This window comes from Somniosus microcephalus, chromosome 6 (assembly GCF_052327205.1).
Source record: "Somniosus microcephalus isolate GS21.2 chromosome 6, FLI_Smic_1.0, whole genome shotgun sequence".
Lineage (NCBI taxonomy): Eukaryota > Metazoa > Chordata > Chondrichthyes > Squaliformes > Somniosidae > Somniosus > Somniosus microcephalus.
In genome coordinates, this window is record NC_140992.1 from 22,030,131 (window position 1) to 22,047,622 (window position 17,492).

A 17,492-nucleotide genomic window follows, 5' to 3' on the forward strand; every position below is an offset into this window, starting at 1 on the left:
AATGTATGTTTTTGTGTCGACAACTGAAAAATCTGACTAGATTTTAGAAAATAAATACAAATGCAGGTCTTTATTGGATCTGGACGATGTTTGACACGAAAAAAGTCTAAATTCCTGAATACGGATTTTCTTTTTACAATTTGCACACAAGCTAATGATAGATGAAGAATGAATAGAAAACTAAGAATGACCAAGAACTCTATCTTGGCCTATACCGATTGAAAGAAGCAAAGCTGTGCTTTTATGTTGGTGTGGCTTGACGCTCTTTTGGTTCTCACTCCTGTACTGTACTGTTTTTTGTGTCAAAACTAAGAAACGTAGTTACATTAAAAGGAACACTGCAAATGCTAGACATTTGAAATAAAAGCAGAAAATGCTGGGAATACACAACAGGCCAATCAGCACCTCTGAAGAGAAAAGACAGGTTATGACATATCATTTATCGGAACTGAAGACTAAAAAATAGACAAACAGAAAAACAATTGAAAAGAAAAAGGGGAGGGGGGAACCAGCAGATGCAACATTCACATCGAAGGGTGGGTGAGTAGTGATTTTTAACAGTATAGGAACGTAAGAAAGAACAGGAACAGAAAAGACTGCAGTCCATCTGGCTGTTCGCAATAACTAATACCTCTAAATCACACTCTCCCTCATATCTAATTCTCTAAACTTTTCCACATTATCTTCCTCCTTGGACAATCCATTCCACACTTTCACTACCCTCTGCATAAAGTAGTTAAATCTAAAATCTCTGTGCACATTCCGTTTTCTAAGCTTGAGCCCGAGTCCTAGAGTTTGTGGCAATCTCGGACATTCTCCGGGTTCAGTTATCTATTCGCTGAAGAATCCGGAATACTGGAATAATGTCTCCCACTAGCCTCCTTTTCTCCAGAGTAAACAATCCCAGGCTCTTCAAACTCTTCTCAAAGCTGAGATGTATTCAAGAACGAAAGAACTTGCATTTATGTAGAGCCTTTCACAATCTTAGGGCGTACCAAAACATTTGACAGCCAATGAAGTACTTTTAAAGTGTAGTCATTGTTGTAATGTAGGAAACGTAGCAGTGTTTGTAGGTCCCACAAACAAATGAAATAAATGACCAGATCAGGTTTTTAGTTTCAGGGAGGGAATTCAAGTTTAGGGCCGAGGCAGCTGTAGGCACGGCCACTATTGCTGCAGCATTCAAAATCGGGAATGCGCAAGTGGCCAGAATTGGAGGAGCGCAGAGATCTCGGAGGATTGTAGGGCTGGAGGTTAGAGATAGGGAGGGGTGAGGCTATGGAGGGATTTGAAAACAAGGTTGAGAATTTTAAAATCGAGTATCCCTGTAGCCTAGAGCTGCCAGTTAGTTTCCTTCCTGATCATTAACCTGTATTTATCCACATTAAATGCCATTTGCCACTCATTAGCACATGTTCCCAATCTATCCAGATCTCTGAGTATTTGATTTGCCTACTCTCTAGAAGCCTATGTGGGAAGATATGTTGTTTACTGAACATAGCAATATGAAGGATTTTAACTAACATACATAATTGAAGCTAGAAGAGAACATTCAATGGAATGAAAGACCTTCCACTGTCTGCAGTTTTGACTACTTTGTTAACCTGCTTGCTGGAGTGTTTTTGGTCATGGGCCTATTGATACAACACATTCAATATTCTTCATCAACTTTCAAAGTACGTAAATCATGACAAATAATAAATACAGCTCAAAATTACAGTTAATTTTCAACAAACATTGGTGTATCCAAAAACTTCAGCCAGCAAGCAAAAATGTGTATCCTTTGTTTTTCTGTTTTGAGGGAGGTACAGGGACATTGTTAATGCCATTAATGATTTGTATCTACTGAAGAAAGAAAAAAGACTTGCATTTATAGTAGCATCTTTCACGACCACCGGGCGCCCCAAAGCGCTTTACAGCCAATGAAATACTTTTTGAAGTGGTGTCACTGTTGTAATGTAGGAAATGCGGCAGTCAATTTGCGCACAGCAAGCTCCCACAAACAGCAATGTGATAATGACCAGGTAATCTGTTTTAGTGACTTGATTGAGCAATAAATATTGGCCAGAACAACTGAAATTCAGTCATCATTCTGTTGGGTGGAGCAGCTCAAACGAACTGGTACCTTGATGATTGGTGCTCACTGTTACGTCAGGCCCAATTGCCTGGTAGCATTTGTTCTCTCGCCTCGTACAGACACGATGGGTCGAATGGCCTCCTTCTCTGCCGTAAATTTCTGAGTCTGTGATCTGAAGAATGGCATTGGGGAAAAGCCCAGGCACAGCCCCATATCCGTCCTGCAGCATGAATCAGCACCTCCCAGGAGAGAAAAAGATAGACTAAAATGAACAGGTTCAAAAAAAAACATGTTCCTCATATTTCACAATATTTGCGAGGCGTGCAGATAGCAACATCCTATCTTTAAGAATGGCAACGGCGGGAATGGTAATTGATAGCCGATTGGCTACCACAGTGTATCTATTTCTTGTGTCTGACGCCGTGCGTGGTGAGGGTCCCGCCTCCTCCGCGCTCCGATAAGCTGGGAAGTGGCGAGCTGCCGCTCTGTATGGCCGGCAGCTCCTGTCAATCAGCGAGAGCCTCGCCGGCGAATGCGAAAGTAAAAGGAGGCGGCGCTGTGGAGTGCTGGCGTTATGTTATTTTATTTTAAGGCCTTTTTTTTTGCAAACCACTGACAGGGGTCAAGATTTGATTTTTCGCTGAAGATTTTCCATTATTTGCAGAGGTAGAATAAAGGATTTTTTTTAAAAACAGCTTTTATGTGTGCTTTGCGGTTTTAAGAGCTGCGTTTTTTAAGTGTTTGAACAAGGACTGGCCTGCAGAGCCCTGTACAAACACAGAGCCCTGGCTAAATACTATGCTATCAGAGCAAAGTAGCTTGCCTTCACATCATGCCATCTCTTTCCTTAAGAGGTTTGTAATCCAGGGACAGTGTCAAATGTTTCGGAGAGGAAATGGAGATGGTGGAGGTTAGAATGACTCTCATTGCTTTGGGGCCTGGTTTGTCAGTAAGGGGCAATGGACGAGAGGTTTTGTTTTGGGTGGGAGAGAAGTAGAGTGACAGCATTTTCTGCTAATATCATTTCAAAAAAGAAGGGTCGAAAAGGCACAGAAACCTTTCATCATTCCTCCCAGCCACGAAGTGTAGTTGCTTTTTAATCACGAGCAAAGGAATGGACCGGCGATACGCTAGAGTGTAACAAACATCAAATCCACAGTTCCTTGGGTCAAAGCTTCAAATATATTATTCAGCGAGGTTCTTATGGCTCTCTTTCCTAAAAAGATGATTCAAATATGCTCAAAGTATACTGTCTAACAACTTTAATTTAATTTAATCTGTTTTTCTTTATATAGGTTTCTAAGTTTTATTAAGTGTTGAGGGTTGGGTATTGTGTGTAATAGTGACACCTAGTACAAGAAACCAATACCTGGTACTGACATAGATTGATCATGTATTTGGGAACTTGGTACTCGGAGTACATTGTGCACACTAAATGTACAGTTTTGGATCAGTTTGTGGTGCACGTTATATGTGATTGGATATTCAGCAACATGAGACATTCATTATACTTGCTGATAAAGACCCTTTGGAATGTTTGTGTTGTGTGTGCAGCTTTATTTAAACAAAAATACTGGCATTATCAATATTTATCATAGAGGTTTTTTTTTTAGAAGTAGTGGGTGAAGTTTTATGCCCAAGCACTGATGGTAAAACATTCACCCTTGGTTATTATTATCCAAGTAAAGCTGTATCTGCTAGGAATGTGTTTATGCTAATCTGCTTAGTGGACGTTTTCAATGACTCCAAAGAATTTTTAGTGCAAAATAGAGGTACTTGAGCAGCAAATTGCGCTGCATGTTGTAAGGTTAGAAATCACAGGATGCCCTGCTGTACCAAAACATTTGCCTTATCTAGAGTATGGGCTCTGCAGTCTGTGCAACAAAATTGCATAATAATTGTGTTTTAACCCTTACACAATTTATTTAGGAAGTGTTAATTTTGGCCCACTCTTTATGTAATTTCACCTATCCAGCGATGCAGCAAAGTTAAGTTTTTCTCTGGGACATGGGAAAAGGAAAATGTGATCAGTGTGCTGTACTTCCAGTTAAAGTGGTAAGAGAAGGGATGGAACCGTCTCCCATTGTTGGATACATGTCCTGGTTTGCTAATAACAATGAAGTACATGCTGAGAGATGTTATTACTTAAATATGGAGCATCATCCCCAGATTACAGGTCACTTAAAAAGCAAACCTGTGTTGGGACTTGTTTTCAAGTCTTAAGGGAATGTTTTAAGCTGTCAGAATTTATGATGAGCATAGCAACAAGAATTTGCTGTGCTTCGTGGTATATGTGGTAAAAGGGCCCATCTCACAGGTAGATGTTCTGTTAGTTTAAATGACTCGTTATTCGCACAAATAAGATTTACCAATTGGTCTTGTTTTGTTTCTGTAGCATGTTATTCTGGCGGAATTGGTACAGTTCCCAGTATCTGGGGGGACGATCTGCGTCCCAGTTTTCTGATGGCAGTTTCCTTTTCACTCCGGATCCGGAAGAGTCGCTGGCCCAGATGATAAACCGCACGTTAACGGATGACGCTGCAGCGGCAGATGAGGATCTGGATTCTGCTCTCTTGTTTGGAAACCTACGTGGGAATGTAGTTGGGATGCGGTATTATACTGGAGTGGTAAGATCTATCTATCTCGTGTAATAGTAATGACCGTATTTAACATATCTTCAGTTTGGCATGTATGAACAGTTTGGTACGTATGAAGAGTGCAATAACCAGTTGAAGTATTGATTTAAATGCAGGGGTTAAGGTACAGAAGTTGCTTATTACGAAGAGCACGCCAGACAAATTGAAGGTATTGTGTATCAGAAGAACTAAATGGGCACAATGGTGCGGTGTAAAATCTGTAGTTTATTGTTTTTGAACAACTTCACAGATCTTGTTGCATCTTTGAGGTGCTCAAAGGCTATGGCCCAGAAATTCGGGTCAGAGGCTTCCCGCGGGTGCAAGCCTCTGACCTGCACTTACCTAGCGCGCCGGCCGTTGAGCTGTGGGCCCGCGTGGGATTCCGATCCTGGGCCTGCTCCAACTGCCGACGCGCAGGGCTTGCGTATCCCAGGGGCGCAGTTAGTTCGAAGCGCCCCCTGGGATCACGTGGGCCATGGAGAGCTAATGGTAGCAGGGAATGCTTCATTCATAAATTTGACAGGAAGACCTGTCAAATTTATGAATACAGTTCAGCCCCAAAACATCACTAAAACTTCAAATACATTTTTTTAAATCACATTTTTAAAATAACTATAAATTACATAAAATAACTTTTAAGCAATAATTTAAATGTTTGAAAAAATTAATTACACTTTCTAACGGGGCTAAAAATAAACTTACCTTTCTTTAAAGTATTTAAAAATAATAAACCTGTGGGGGGGAAAAAAAAATGTTATAATTTTACTTAATTCACCACTTACCTTGTTAAAAGCAGGCCTTGCGACTGCTGTTTAAAAGCGTAGCTCCTGGAGACTTACCCTCCCGGAGAAACCTGCAAAAAAAAAACCGGAAGTTCCAGGCGTACGCGCTGCCTCTCCGGCGCACACGTTCGACCTGTGAACTCCTTCCTTTAAGGGAACGGAAGTTCCGGTTTCCCGCGCATACGTAAAACCGGCACTTTCGTTGGGCCTACGGGTGAGTACCCAGCGCATACTCACCCGTGGGGACCCGAAGTTCTGGGCCACTGTCTTAGGGGTGAGGGGCTCCCTTTTTTAGGTTTGTCCAGGCCATACTTCATTCCCTGATCTGTACCTCAGCTACATTTATTTGCCCTTGATCCGTATCCCTGGATACCCTTTGCCTAATAAAAATCTGATGATATCAATCATGAAAATTTCCACCAGCACCCACGATCCTTTGGGAAGAGAATTCCAGATTTCTGCTACCCTTTGTGTGGGGAAAAAAGTGCTTCCTCATTTCACCCCTGAACAGCTGAGCTCTAACTTTTATTGTACCCCTTGTTCTTGAACTCCTCCACCAGAAGAAATCGCTTCTCTGTATCAACTCTTATCGAATCCTTTTTATCATTTTAAACACCTCAGTTAGCTCACCCTCATGCTTCTAAACTCATGGCTAGTTTATACAACCGGTCCTCCTAATTTAATTCATTCATCCCGGTATCATTCCTGTAAATCTGCGCTGTATCCCCTCCCAGGCCAATATATGCTTCCTGAGGTGCCGTACCCAAAACTGAACGCAGTACTCCAGATCGGGTCTGATCAAGACTCTGAACAACTGATGCACCACTTCCTCTCTCTTTGATTTCCAACCACCTTGACATAAAGACCAACATTGCATTTTTTTTTGGATTACTTTTTGTACCTATGTTAATTGAGTGGATAAAATTAAAATTTTGATCAGGGGTATGCTGTCTTAAGTACACAGAACCAAGACATCTGATAAGCCATAATTGGTTGAAATCATATGAAGTGGCCTAGATTTTATAATCGGCATTATTTTAATGCTGGCTGCAACCAGTGTAAATGGGTTATGGCTACTCTTTCAAATAGCTTGATTGGAAAAATCTAGCCTGATGAGTTCTATTTAAACTATTAAGGGAAAAGTTTTTTTTATTCGTTTATGGGATCTGGGCGTCGCTGGCAAGGCCAGCCTTTATTGCCCATCCCTAGTTGACCTTGAGAAGGTGTTGGTGAGCTGCCGCCTTGAACCGCTGCAGTCCGTGTGGTGATGGTACTCCCCACAGTGCTGTTGGGGAGGGAGTTCCAGAATTTTGAGCCAGGGACGATGAAGGATCAGCAATATACTTCTAAGTCAGGATGGTGTGTAACATGGAGGGGAACTTGGAGGTGGTGGTGTTCCCATGCACCTGCTGTCCTTGTCCTTCTAGGTGGCAGAGGTTGCGGGTTTGGGAGGTGCTGCCGAAGAAGCCTTGGCGAGTTGCTGCAGTGCATCTTGTAGATGGTACACACTGCAGCCATGGTACACCGGTGGTGGAGGGAGTGAATGTTTAAGGAGGTGGATGGGGTGCCAATCAAGCGGGCTGCTTTGTCCTGGATGGTGTCGAGCTTCTTGAGTGTTGTTGGAGCTGCACTCATCCAGGCAAGTGGAGAGTATTCCATCACATTCCTTACTTGTGCCTTGTAGATGGTGGAAAGGCTTTCGGGAGTCAGGAGGTGGGACACTCGCCACAGAATACCTAGCCTCTGACCTGCTCTTGTTGCCACAGTATTTATGTGGCTGGTCCAGTTAAGTTTCTGCTAAATGGTGACCCCAGGATGTTGTTGGTGGGGGATTTGGCGACGGTAATGCCATTGAATGTCAAGGGGAGGTGGTTAGACTCTCGCTTGTTGGAGATTGTCATTGCCTGGCACTTCTGTGGCGCGAATGTTACTTGCCACTTAGCCCAAGCCTGAACGTCGTCCAGGTCTTGTTGCATGCGGGTATGGACTGCTTCATTATCTGAGGAGTTGTGAATGGCGCTGAACACTGTGCAGTCATCAGCAAACATCCCCATTTCTGACCTTATGTTTGATGCACCATCAATTACTCAAAAGACTGAGGTTAAGCGAGTAACAACCAGGCTTTTATTAACTAAAGAATGAAGGTCTAGTCTCGAGTGGTCGACCCGTCCAGAATACTAAGGGACTGGGAGGTAGTCACTTATAAACCTGGAATTGTGGGAGGAGTCAGCCGAGGCATGTCCAGACCTGTACCTGGTGGAATACACATACACACACAGACAGGCATAACAGTGGTTTACCACATTCACCCCTTGTTTAAAAATGAGTCCGGCGGGGTGAAGTGTATTTAAGTTCGTGTATTGGAGTCTCTCCGGAGGTCTTGTCTGCCGCTGTGATCGACGTGGCGACGGCAGGGGTGGTGGAGCTTCCGGCATCGCGTCCCGTGTAGGCTGGGGCACTGGAGTGTAGTCCTCGTGGGTGACAGTCCAAGGCGAGCCGGCTGCTGGGGTTGGATATCGGGTCGTTGGGGGGGGAGGTGGTAATGGGTAGTGGGTTACAGCGGTCCCCGAGGGTGTCGTGGGGGGGGGGGGGGGTGGTAATGGGTAGTGGGTTACAGTGGTCCCCGAGGGTGCGAGGTCTCGTATGGAGACTGTGTCCTCCCGCCCGTCCGGGTACGCAATGTAAGCGTACTGGGGGTTGGCGTGGAGGAGGTCAACCCTCTCGACCAGGGGGTCCGTTTTATTGGTCCTCACGTGTCTTCTCAGTAGTACCGGCCCTGGGGACGTCAGCCATGGCGGTAACGCTGTCCCCGATGTGGACTTCCTTGCGAAGACAAACATTTTCTCGTGAGGGGTGGCATTGGTGGCAGTGCAGAGCAGTGACCGAATCGAGTGGAGCGCATCGAGGAGCACCTCCTGCCAGCGGGAGGTCGGAAGGCCCCTGGACTTTAGGGCTAGTAGGGCGGCCTTCCAAACTGTTGCATTCTCTCTTTCCACCTGTCCGTTCCCCCGGGGGTTGTAACTGGTGGTCCTGCTTGTGGCTATACCCCTAGCGAGCAGGTACTGGCGGAGTTCGTCGCTCATAAACGATGAGCCCCGGTCGCTATGGATATAGCTGGGGAAACCGAACAGGGTGAAGAGGCTGTTCAGACATTTAATGACCGTGGCACTGGTCATGTCCGGGCAGGGGATAGCGAACGGGAAACGGGAGTACTCGTCAATGATGTTGAGGAAGTACACATTGCGGTTGGAGGAGGGGAGAGGCCCTTTAAAATCGACGCTCAGGCGTTCGAAAGGGCGAGTGGCTTTTATCAGGTGGGCTCTGTCTGGTCTATAAAAGTTCTTGGTCATGGTCCTGACCTCCTCAATGGAGTAAGGCAGGTTGCGGGCCTTGATTAAGTGGAAGAACCTGGTGACCCCTGGCTGGCAGAGGTCATTGTGGAGGGCCCTCAGCCTATCGATCTGCGCGCTGGCGCAGGTGCCACGCGATAGGGCATCTGGGGGTTCATTTAGCTTCCCAGGCCGGTACAAGATCTCGTAATTGTAGGTGGAAAGTTCGATTCTCCACCTCAAGATCTTGTCATTTTTGATTTTGCCCCTCTGCTTGTTGTTGAACATAAAAGCAACTGAACGCTGGTCAGTGAGCAGGGTAAATCGTTTTCCGGCCAGGTAGTGCCTCCAATGACGCACAGCCTCCACAATAGCCTGGGCCTCCTTCTCGACCGCGGAGTGTCTGGTCTCCGGGCCCTGGAGGGTTCGTGAGAAGAATGCCACAGGTCTCCCCACCTGATTAAGGGTGGCGGCCAGAGCGAAGTCAGACGCATCGCTTTCCACCTGGAAGGGGATGGATTCGTCCACTGCGTGCATGGTGGCTTTGGCAATGTCCTCCTTGATACGGTGGAAGGCCGAGCGGGCCTCTGCCATCAGGGGAAAAGAGGTGGATTTGATCAGCGGACGGGCTTTATCTGCATAGTAGGGGACCCACTGGGCGTAGTAGGAAAAAAACCCTAGGCACCTCTTCAGAGCTTTTAGGCAGTGGGGCAGTGGGAGTTCCATAAGGGGACGCATCCGGTCCGGGTCGGGACCGATGACCCCGTGTTCCACAACACAGCCAAGGATGGCGAGGCGGTCTGTGCGGAATATGCACTTCTCCTTGTTATATGTCAGGTTCAGGAGTTGGGCGGTGCGGAGGAATTTCTCGAGGTTTGCGTCATGGTCCTGCAAGTCATGGCCGCAGATGGTCACATTGTCTAGGTAAGGGAAAGTGGCCTGCAGCGCGTTTTGATCGACCATCCGGTCCATCTCCCTTTGGAAGACGGAGACCCCGTTGGTAACGCCAAAGGGAACCCTAAGGAAGTGATAGAGGCGGCCGTTTGCCTCAAAAGCAGTATACTGGCGGTCTTCGGGGCGGATGGGGAGCTGGTGGTATGCTGATTTCAGGTCAATGGTCGAAAAGACGCGGTACTGCGCGATCTGGTTGACCATGTCAGCTATGCGGGGGAGTGGGTAGGCGTCCAGCAGGGTGTAGCGGTTTATTGTTTGGCTGTAGTCGATGACCAGGCGTTGTTTCTCGCCGGTCTTAACGACCACAACCTGGGCTTGCCAGGGGCTGGAGCTGCCCTCAATAATCCCCTCCTTCAGGAGCCGCTCCACTTCGGTTTTGATGAAAACCCTGTCCCCGGCACTGTATCGCCTGCTCTTTGTGGCGATGGGCTTACAGTCGGGGGTGAGGTTAGCAAACAGTGGGGGGGGGGTGACTCTGAGTGTGGAGAGGTTGCATCTGGTGCGCGGCGGGCAATTTGGAGGCTGCTGGCTGCGGACTGAGTGGTGGGAGGGGACCACTGTACGCCATCGTAACGCTTTTGAGGTGGCACTGGAAATCCAACCCCAGTAGAACGGCAGCGCAAAGTTGGGGCAGGACCAGGAGTTTAAAATTATTGAACACAGTCCCGTCTACTACTAGTGTCACCACGCAGTAGCCGCCAATGTCCGCTGACTGGGACTCGGCGGCCATAGAAATCCGCTGGTGCGCAGGCAGGACTGGGAGAGAGCAACGCCGCACCGTGTCGGGGTGGATGAAGCTCTCTGTGCTCCCGGAGTCAAAAAGGCAGTTTATTGCATGGCCGTTTACCTTAACGTCCATTTTGGACCGAGCTAGTTGGTGCGGTCTCGTTTGGTCCAGCGTAAGAGGCCAGCGTAGGGGTCGGTGTGTCGCTGCGGGTATCAGATGGGGGGGGGGGGGGGTTGGCGGCCTGCTGCGTCCCGGCTGGTGTCCAAGATGGCGGCGTCCATGATTCCCATGTGGCTGGAGTCGTCCAAGATGGCTGCTGCTGCGGTGGTTCGCACATGGCTGGGGAGGCCCAAGATGGCGGCCCGCACGGCCCACACGCGGCGCTGTTGGGGGCCCAAGATGGCGGCTCGCACGGCCCACACGCGGCGCTGCTGGCGTTCGGGGTGGCTTTGGCCTTGCAGACGCTAGCGTAGTGTCCCTTTTTCCCGCAGCCCGAGCAGGTCGCATTCTTCGCCGGGCAGCGCGCTCTGGGGTGTTTGGCATGGCCACAGAAGTAGCATTTCTGGCCTTGGGACACTGCTGCGGTGGTTGGGCCGTTGTTGGGCTGTGGCTGGGGTGGCACGGTGCTATGGGGCTGTCCTACCGTGTCCCAGGTTGTCGTTCCCCGCGGCGTCCACGGTGCAGAGGAGTAGGCATCCATGCCCCGGTAGGCTGCGTCCAGCGTTAGTGCGATTTCGGAGGCTTTGTCGAGGGTGAGGTCACTCTGCTCCAGCAGTCGCTGTCGGGTGTAGTTGGACCTGTGGCCCGCTACGAAGGCATCCCGGGTCAGTTCCTCCGTGTACTTAGTGGACGTTACCGCCTTACACCCACAGGCCCGGCCAAGCACGGACAGTGCTTGGAGGTATTCCTCAGTTGATTCCCCAGGTTGTTGCTTGCGACTCCCCAGGAGGTGCCTGGCGTAAACTTCGTTCACAGGGCGCGTGTACTGGGTCTTGAGCTGGAGGGCGGCTGTGTACGAGGTCGCGTCCCGGATGACTGAGTACACTCGGTGGTTCACCTTGGAGATCAGGACAGACAAGTTTGTTCGCATCCGTTACGACCGCAGTGGAGGCAGTCAGGAATGTCTCGAAGCACATGAGCCAGTGAGCAAACTTGGTGGAAGCGTCCGCTTCCCGACTGTCCAGGTCCAGGCATGCTGGTGTGAGGATCTTCTCCATTATAAAAAAATTTAGTTAATAAAATTGATGCGCCATCAATTACTCAAAAGACTGAGGTTAAGCGAGTAACAACCAGGCTTTTATTAACTAAAGAATGAAGGTCTAGTCTCGAGTGGTCGACCCGTCCAGAATACTAAGGGACTGGGAGGTAGTCACTTATATACCTGGAATAGTGGGAGGAGTCAGCCGAGGCATGTCCAGACCTGTACCTGGTGGAATACACATACACATACAGACAGGTATAACAGTGATTTACCACAATGTTGGAGGGAAGGTCATTGATGAAGCAGCTGAAGATGGTTGGATCTAGGACACTGCCCTGAGGAACTCCTGCAACGATGTCCTGGGGCTGTGATGATTGACCTTCAACCATCACAACTATCTTCCTTTGTGCTAGGTATGACTCCAGCCAGTGGAGCGTTTTATCCCCGATTCCCATTGACTCCTTGATGCCAGACTCCGTCAAATGCTGCCTTGATGTCAAGGGCAGTCACTCTCCCCTCACCATTGGAATTCAGCTCCTTTGTCCATGTTTGGACCAAGGCTGTAATGAGGTCAGGAGCCGAGTGGTCTTGGCGGAACCCAAACTGGGCTTCAGTGAGCAAGTTATTGGTGAGTAAGTGCCGCTTGATAGCACTGTCGATGACACCTTCCATCACTTTGCTGATGATTGAGAGTAGACTGATGGGGCGGTAATTGGCCGGGTTGGATTTGTCCAGCTTTTTGTGGACAGGACATACCTGGGCAGTTTTCCACATTGTCGTATAGATGCCAGTGTTGTAGCTGTACTGGAACTGCTTGGCTAGAGGCACGGCTAGTTGTGGAGCACAATTCTTCAGCACGATAGCTGAGATGTTGTCGGGGCCCACAGCCTTTACTGTATCCAGTGCGCTCAGTCGTTTCTTGATATCACGTGGAATGAATTGAATTGGCTGAAGACTGGCTTCTGTGATTGTGGGGACCTCGGGAGTAGGCCGATATGGATCATCCACTCGGCACTTCTGGCTGAAGTTGGTTGCAAACGCTTCAGCCTTGTCTTTTGCACTCACGTGCTGGGCTCCACCATCATTGAGGATGGGGATATTCTTGGAGCCTCCTCCTCCCCCCTGTTAGTTGTTTAATGGTCCACCACCATTCATGACTGGATGTGGTAGGACTGCAGAGCTTTGATCTGATCCGTTGATTGTGGGATTGCTTAACCCTGTCTATAGCATGCTGCTTCCACTTTTTAGCATGCATGTAGTCCTGTGTTGCAGCTTCCCCAGGTTGGCACCGCATTTTTAGGTACACCTGGTGCTGCTCCTGGCATGCTCTTCTGCACTCCTTGTTGAACCAGGGTTGGTCCCCTGGCTTGGTGGTAATGGTAGAGTAAGGGATATGCCAGGCCATGAGATTACAGATTGTGGTAGAATACAATTCTGCTGCTGCTGGTGGCCCACAGCGCTTCATGGATGCCAGTTTTGAGCTGCTAGCTCTGTTCTGAATCCATCCCATTTAGCACGGTGGTAGTGCCACACAACACGATGGAGGGTGTCCTCAGTGTGAAGTTGGGACTTCATCTCCACAAAGACTGTGCGGTGGTCACTGCTACCACTGCTGTCATGGACAGATACATCTGCGACAGGTAGATTGGTGAGGACAAGGTCAAGTAGGTTTTTCCCCTCATGTTGGTTCACTCACCACCTGTCGCAGGCCCAGACTGGCAGCTGTGTCCTTCAGGACTTGGCCAGCTCAATCAGTAGTGGTGCTACCGAGCCACTCTTGGTGATGGACATTGAAGTCCTCCACCCAGAGTACATTCTGTGCCCTTGCTACCCTCAGTGCTTCTTCCAAGTGGTGTTCAACATGGAGGTGTACTGATTCATCAGCTGAGGGAGGGCGGTAGGTGGTAATCAGCAGGCGGTTTCCTTGCCCATGCTTAACCTGAAGCCATGAGACTTCATGGGGTCTGGAGTCAACTCCCAGCGCCGCTCCTTCCTGACTGTATACTACTGTGCTACCACCCCTGGTGGGTCTGTCCTGCCGGTGGGACAGGACATACCCAGGGATGGTGATGGAGGAGTTTGGGACATTGGCTGAAAGGTATGATTCTGTGAGTATGACTATGTCAGGCTGTTGCTTGACTAGTCTGTGGGACAGCTCTCCCAATTTTGGCACAAGTCCCCAGATGTTGGTGAGGAGGACTTTGCAGGGTCGACTGGGCTGGGTGTGCAGTTGTCGTGTACGTAGCCGGTGCCGAGGTCGATGCTGGGTGGTTCGTCCAGTTTCATTCTTATTATTTTGTTTCGTAGCGGTTAGTTACAACTGAGTGACTTGCTAGGCCATTTCAGAGGGCAGTTAAGAGTCAACCACATAATAATAATCAACTTTATTGTCATTGTTAGTGCACAAGTGCAGTACAACGAAATGTAGGCTTGCGGCTCCCGAGAGTGTACATTTTGATTAAGACATTTAAACATTCAACATTCATTTGGCTTGTAATACATTAACATAAACATAATAAAGTGCATTGGCAGATGTGCAGGCTTTAGAGTTTATTTGTGGAGTTCAGTAGGATGACGGCCCTGGGAAAGAAGCTGTTCCTAAATCTGGTCGTTCGGGTGCGAATGCATCTGTAGCGTCTTCCAGATGGCAGGGGGGCGAACAGACTGTGGCTGGGGTGGGTAGGGTCTTTGATGATGGTCCGTGACCTCCGTAAACAGCGTTTCTGGTATATGTGCTCTATGGTCGTCAGCCGGGTGCCGGTAATGCGTTGGGTCTGGAGTCACACATAGGCCAGACCAGGTAAGGACGGCAGATTTCCTTCCCTGAAGGACATTAGGGAACCAGATTGGGTTTTTACGACAATCCGATAATTTCATGGTCACCATTACTGATACTAGTAATTATTCCAGATTTATTTAACTAACTGAATTTAAATTCCCCAGCTGCCGTGGTGGAATTTGAATTTGCGTCTCCTACCTGCAAAATATCTACGAAAGTACCTGGTGGCCCGGGAGGTACGGAGGCTTGCGATCCTGGGCCTCTCCGGGTCTGCGCGGGCAGAGGCCCACGTATCCCAGGGGCGCAAGCAGTTTGTCGGCGCTCCTGGGATCACGTGGGCTGGCCAAACCAATAAAAGAAGGGAATCCCCACTCATACTTTTGACGGTTCTATACGCACGGAACTGTCATAAGTATGAATGGGGATCACTTAAAAAATACATCAACGCATGAAATAATTTTTTTTTAATTACATATTTAAAATTAATTAAAATGCCATTTAATTAAATTTTTTAAACAAATTTAATTTTTTGAAAAAATAAATTAAGTTTTTATGGGGCTAAAAATAAACTTACCTTTTTGAAGAGTATATTTAATTTATAAATAAGTGATCAAATTTTATTTTTCTATTTTTTAAAACTCTTGCTGGTAAAAGCAGGCCTTACGCCTGCTTTTACCAGGCGTAAGAATTTGACGGGCATTCAGCGGACGTTGTGCAAATAGCGCGACACTCCACCCACAGAGGCCCTTCTCCCGCAGATGTGGAGGATCTGTCAAAAATTCTTGACAGATCGCAAGTGCCGGGTTTCAGCGCATGCGCTTCATATGCCTAAACCCGGAACTTGTGCGGCCCCTACGGGCACGTACGCACCCGTGGGGGTCGCAAAATACGGCCCATTGTAATTTTCCTCCCCATCACTCCCTTGAAAATTCATCTTTTTAAATGGCAGTTCCCATTCACGCCTTCCCTCTTCCTCTTTCCTATGGAAAATGCCTCTTGTTCTTAGATATGGCCATTAATACCTGCAATATTAAGAACATAACATCATAATCATGTTCAGAAATTCGTTTACCTTGACATTTTTAAAGCCAGGTCCTCCTTTTTTGGGTTAATGTAGAATCATAGAATGATACAGTACAGAAGGAGGCCATTCAGCCCATCATGCTTGTGCTGGCTCTTTAGTAGAGCTATCCAATTAATCCCATTCCCTTTCTCTGTCCCCATAGCCCTGTAACTTTTTACACTTCAAGTATTTATCTAACTCTCTTTTGAAAGTTACTATTGAATCTGCTTCCACCGCCCTTTCAGGCAGTGCATTCCAGAACCAGATCACAACAACGCACTGTTTTTAAAGATAAGAAAATAAATTGTTTCTCCTGTCGCCTCTGGTTCTTTTGCCAATCGCCTTAAATATGCGTTCTCTGGTTACTAACCCTTCTGCCATTGAAAACAGTTTCTCTTTATTTACTCTATCTCAACCATGGATGACTTTGAACACCTCTATCAAATCTGTCCTTAACCTTCTCTGCTCCATGGAGACCAGTCTCAGCTTCTCCAGTCTCTCCACATAAGTGAAGTCCCTCATCTCTGGTACCATTCCAGTAAATCTCTTTGGCACCCTCTCCAAGATCTTGACATTATTCCTAAAATGTGGTGCCCAGAATTGAACACAATACTCCAGCTGAGGCCTAACCAGTGATTTATAAAGGTTTAGCATAACCTCCTTGCTTTTGTACTCAATGGGCTGGATTTTGTCAATGGGGATGTGATGGAGGCGAGACTCCCACTTTTTGGTTTGTAGTCCCGCCTCCATCGATTTGTGGCCAACCCACGCGATTTTCCCTTGATTGACCTTGTTGAGCCCGCTCAGCAGGCCAATTAAGGGACACCCGGTTACAGGTGACGTCAGGGATTGACATTTCATCTGTCAAGAGCTTTTAACAGATGAAATATCAGTGTTTGACAGCTCTGTGAAGCTGTCAAACACTGACAATCTGACCTCTAACTTAAATCCTTCTCCACAGACTCAGTTAGAAATCTCTCCAGAACAGAAAGCTGAATGCTGCAACTTTTGACAGCTCGCGGCCTCTCTGCTTTCTGTGCTGGTGAGATGAGGGACTCCCGAGACCTGAAGGAAGGAAGCCTGCATTAGTAAGTAAAGGTAAGTAAAACTTATTTAAACACTTTACACACACCAAACACACTTACCTCTGCACTCATGCACCCATCACTCACCTGAACACCGGACATCTCGAACCCTTCAGCCCGACGGTCTGCCTCGCTAACTTGGCGTGGTTTGGAGCCGTCGGGAAGCCCACACTTCAGGGCTAAAAATAGGGATTAGGCCAAAAACTGCTTGTTAACAGGCAGTTAATTGGCACTAATCCCCTTCCCGCCTCAGGGAGGTGGGTCCCAGTGCGGGTCGGGTACTCGCCTCCTGGGAAACGGGCATGGAGGCGGGTTGGGGGCGGGAAGGGTTCGTGTCCCCCGATTCTGCAATTTTCCCCCCACTCCTGCCTCCACGGGGCTTGGAAATTCGAGCCCTACGCCTCTATTAATAAAGCCAAGGATCCCGTTTGCTTTTTTAAACTGCCTTCTCAACTTGTCCTGACACCTTCAAAGACTTGTGTACAGACACCCTCAGGTCTCTCTGTTCCTGCACCCCCTTTAAAATTGTACCATTTAGTTCATATTACCTTTCCTCATTCTTCCTACCCAAATGTATCACTTCACACATTCTGCGTTAAATTTCATCTGCCATGTGTCTGCCCAATTCACCAGTCTATGTCCTCCTGAAGTCTGATACTATCCACCTTGTTTTTTTATTACATATGAGTTCTTTAAAATGAGACAAAAATTACATAAAAACATTAACATTTGTTAATATCTAGCAGCATTATTTCACCCTGACTGTAACATAGATTCCGAATCTGCTAAAACAGTTTTTTTTTTAGTGAAGTGCATAGGAAGAGGGTGCTTATTTTTCCACAAATGACCAGTGATTCTA

At 47.6% G+C, this 17,492-nt stretch overlaps 1 protein-coding gene across 1 annotated transcript in view; it reads left to right on the plus strand.

The window, feature by feature from the left end:
* The first annotated feature begins 2,550 nt into the window (after positions 1-2,550).
* The window catches only part of hltf (helicase-like transcription factor), a 94,076-nt gene continuing 79,134 nt past the window's right edge, over positions 2,551-17,492 (plus strand). The window contains exons 1-2 of the mRNA XM_085989839.1: positions 2,551-2,743; positions 4,473-4,704. Of these exons, the coding sequence (XP_085845965.1) occupies positions 4,474-4,704 (231 nt within the window). The 5' untranslated portion in view covers positions 2,551-2,743; position 4,473. The remainder of the gene's footprint in view (positions 2,744-4,472; positions 4,705-17,492) is intronic.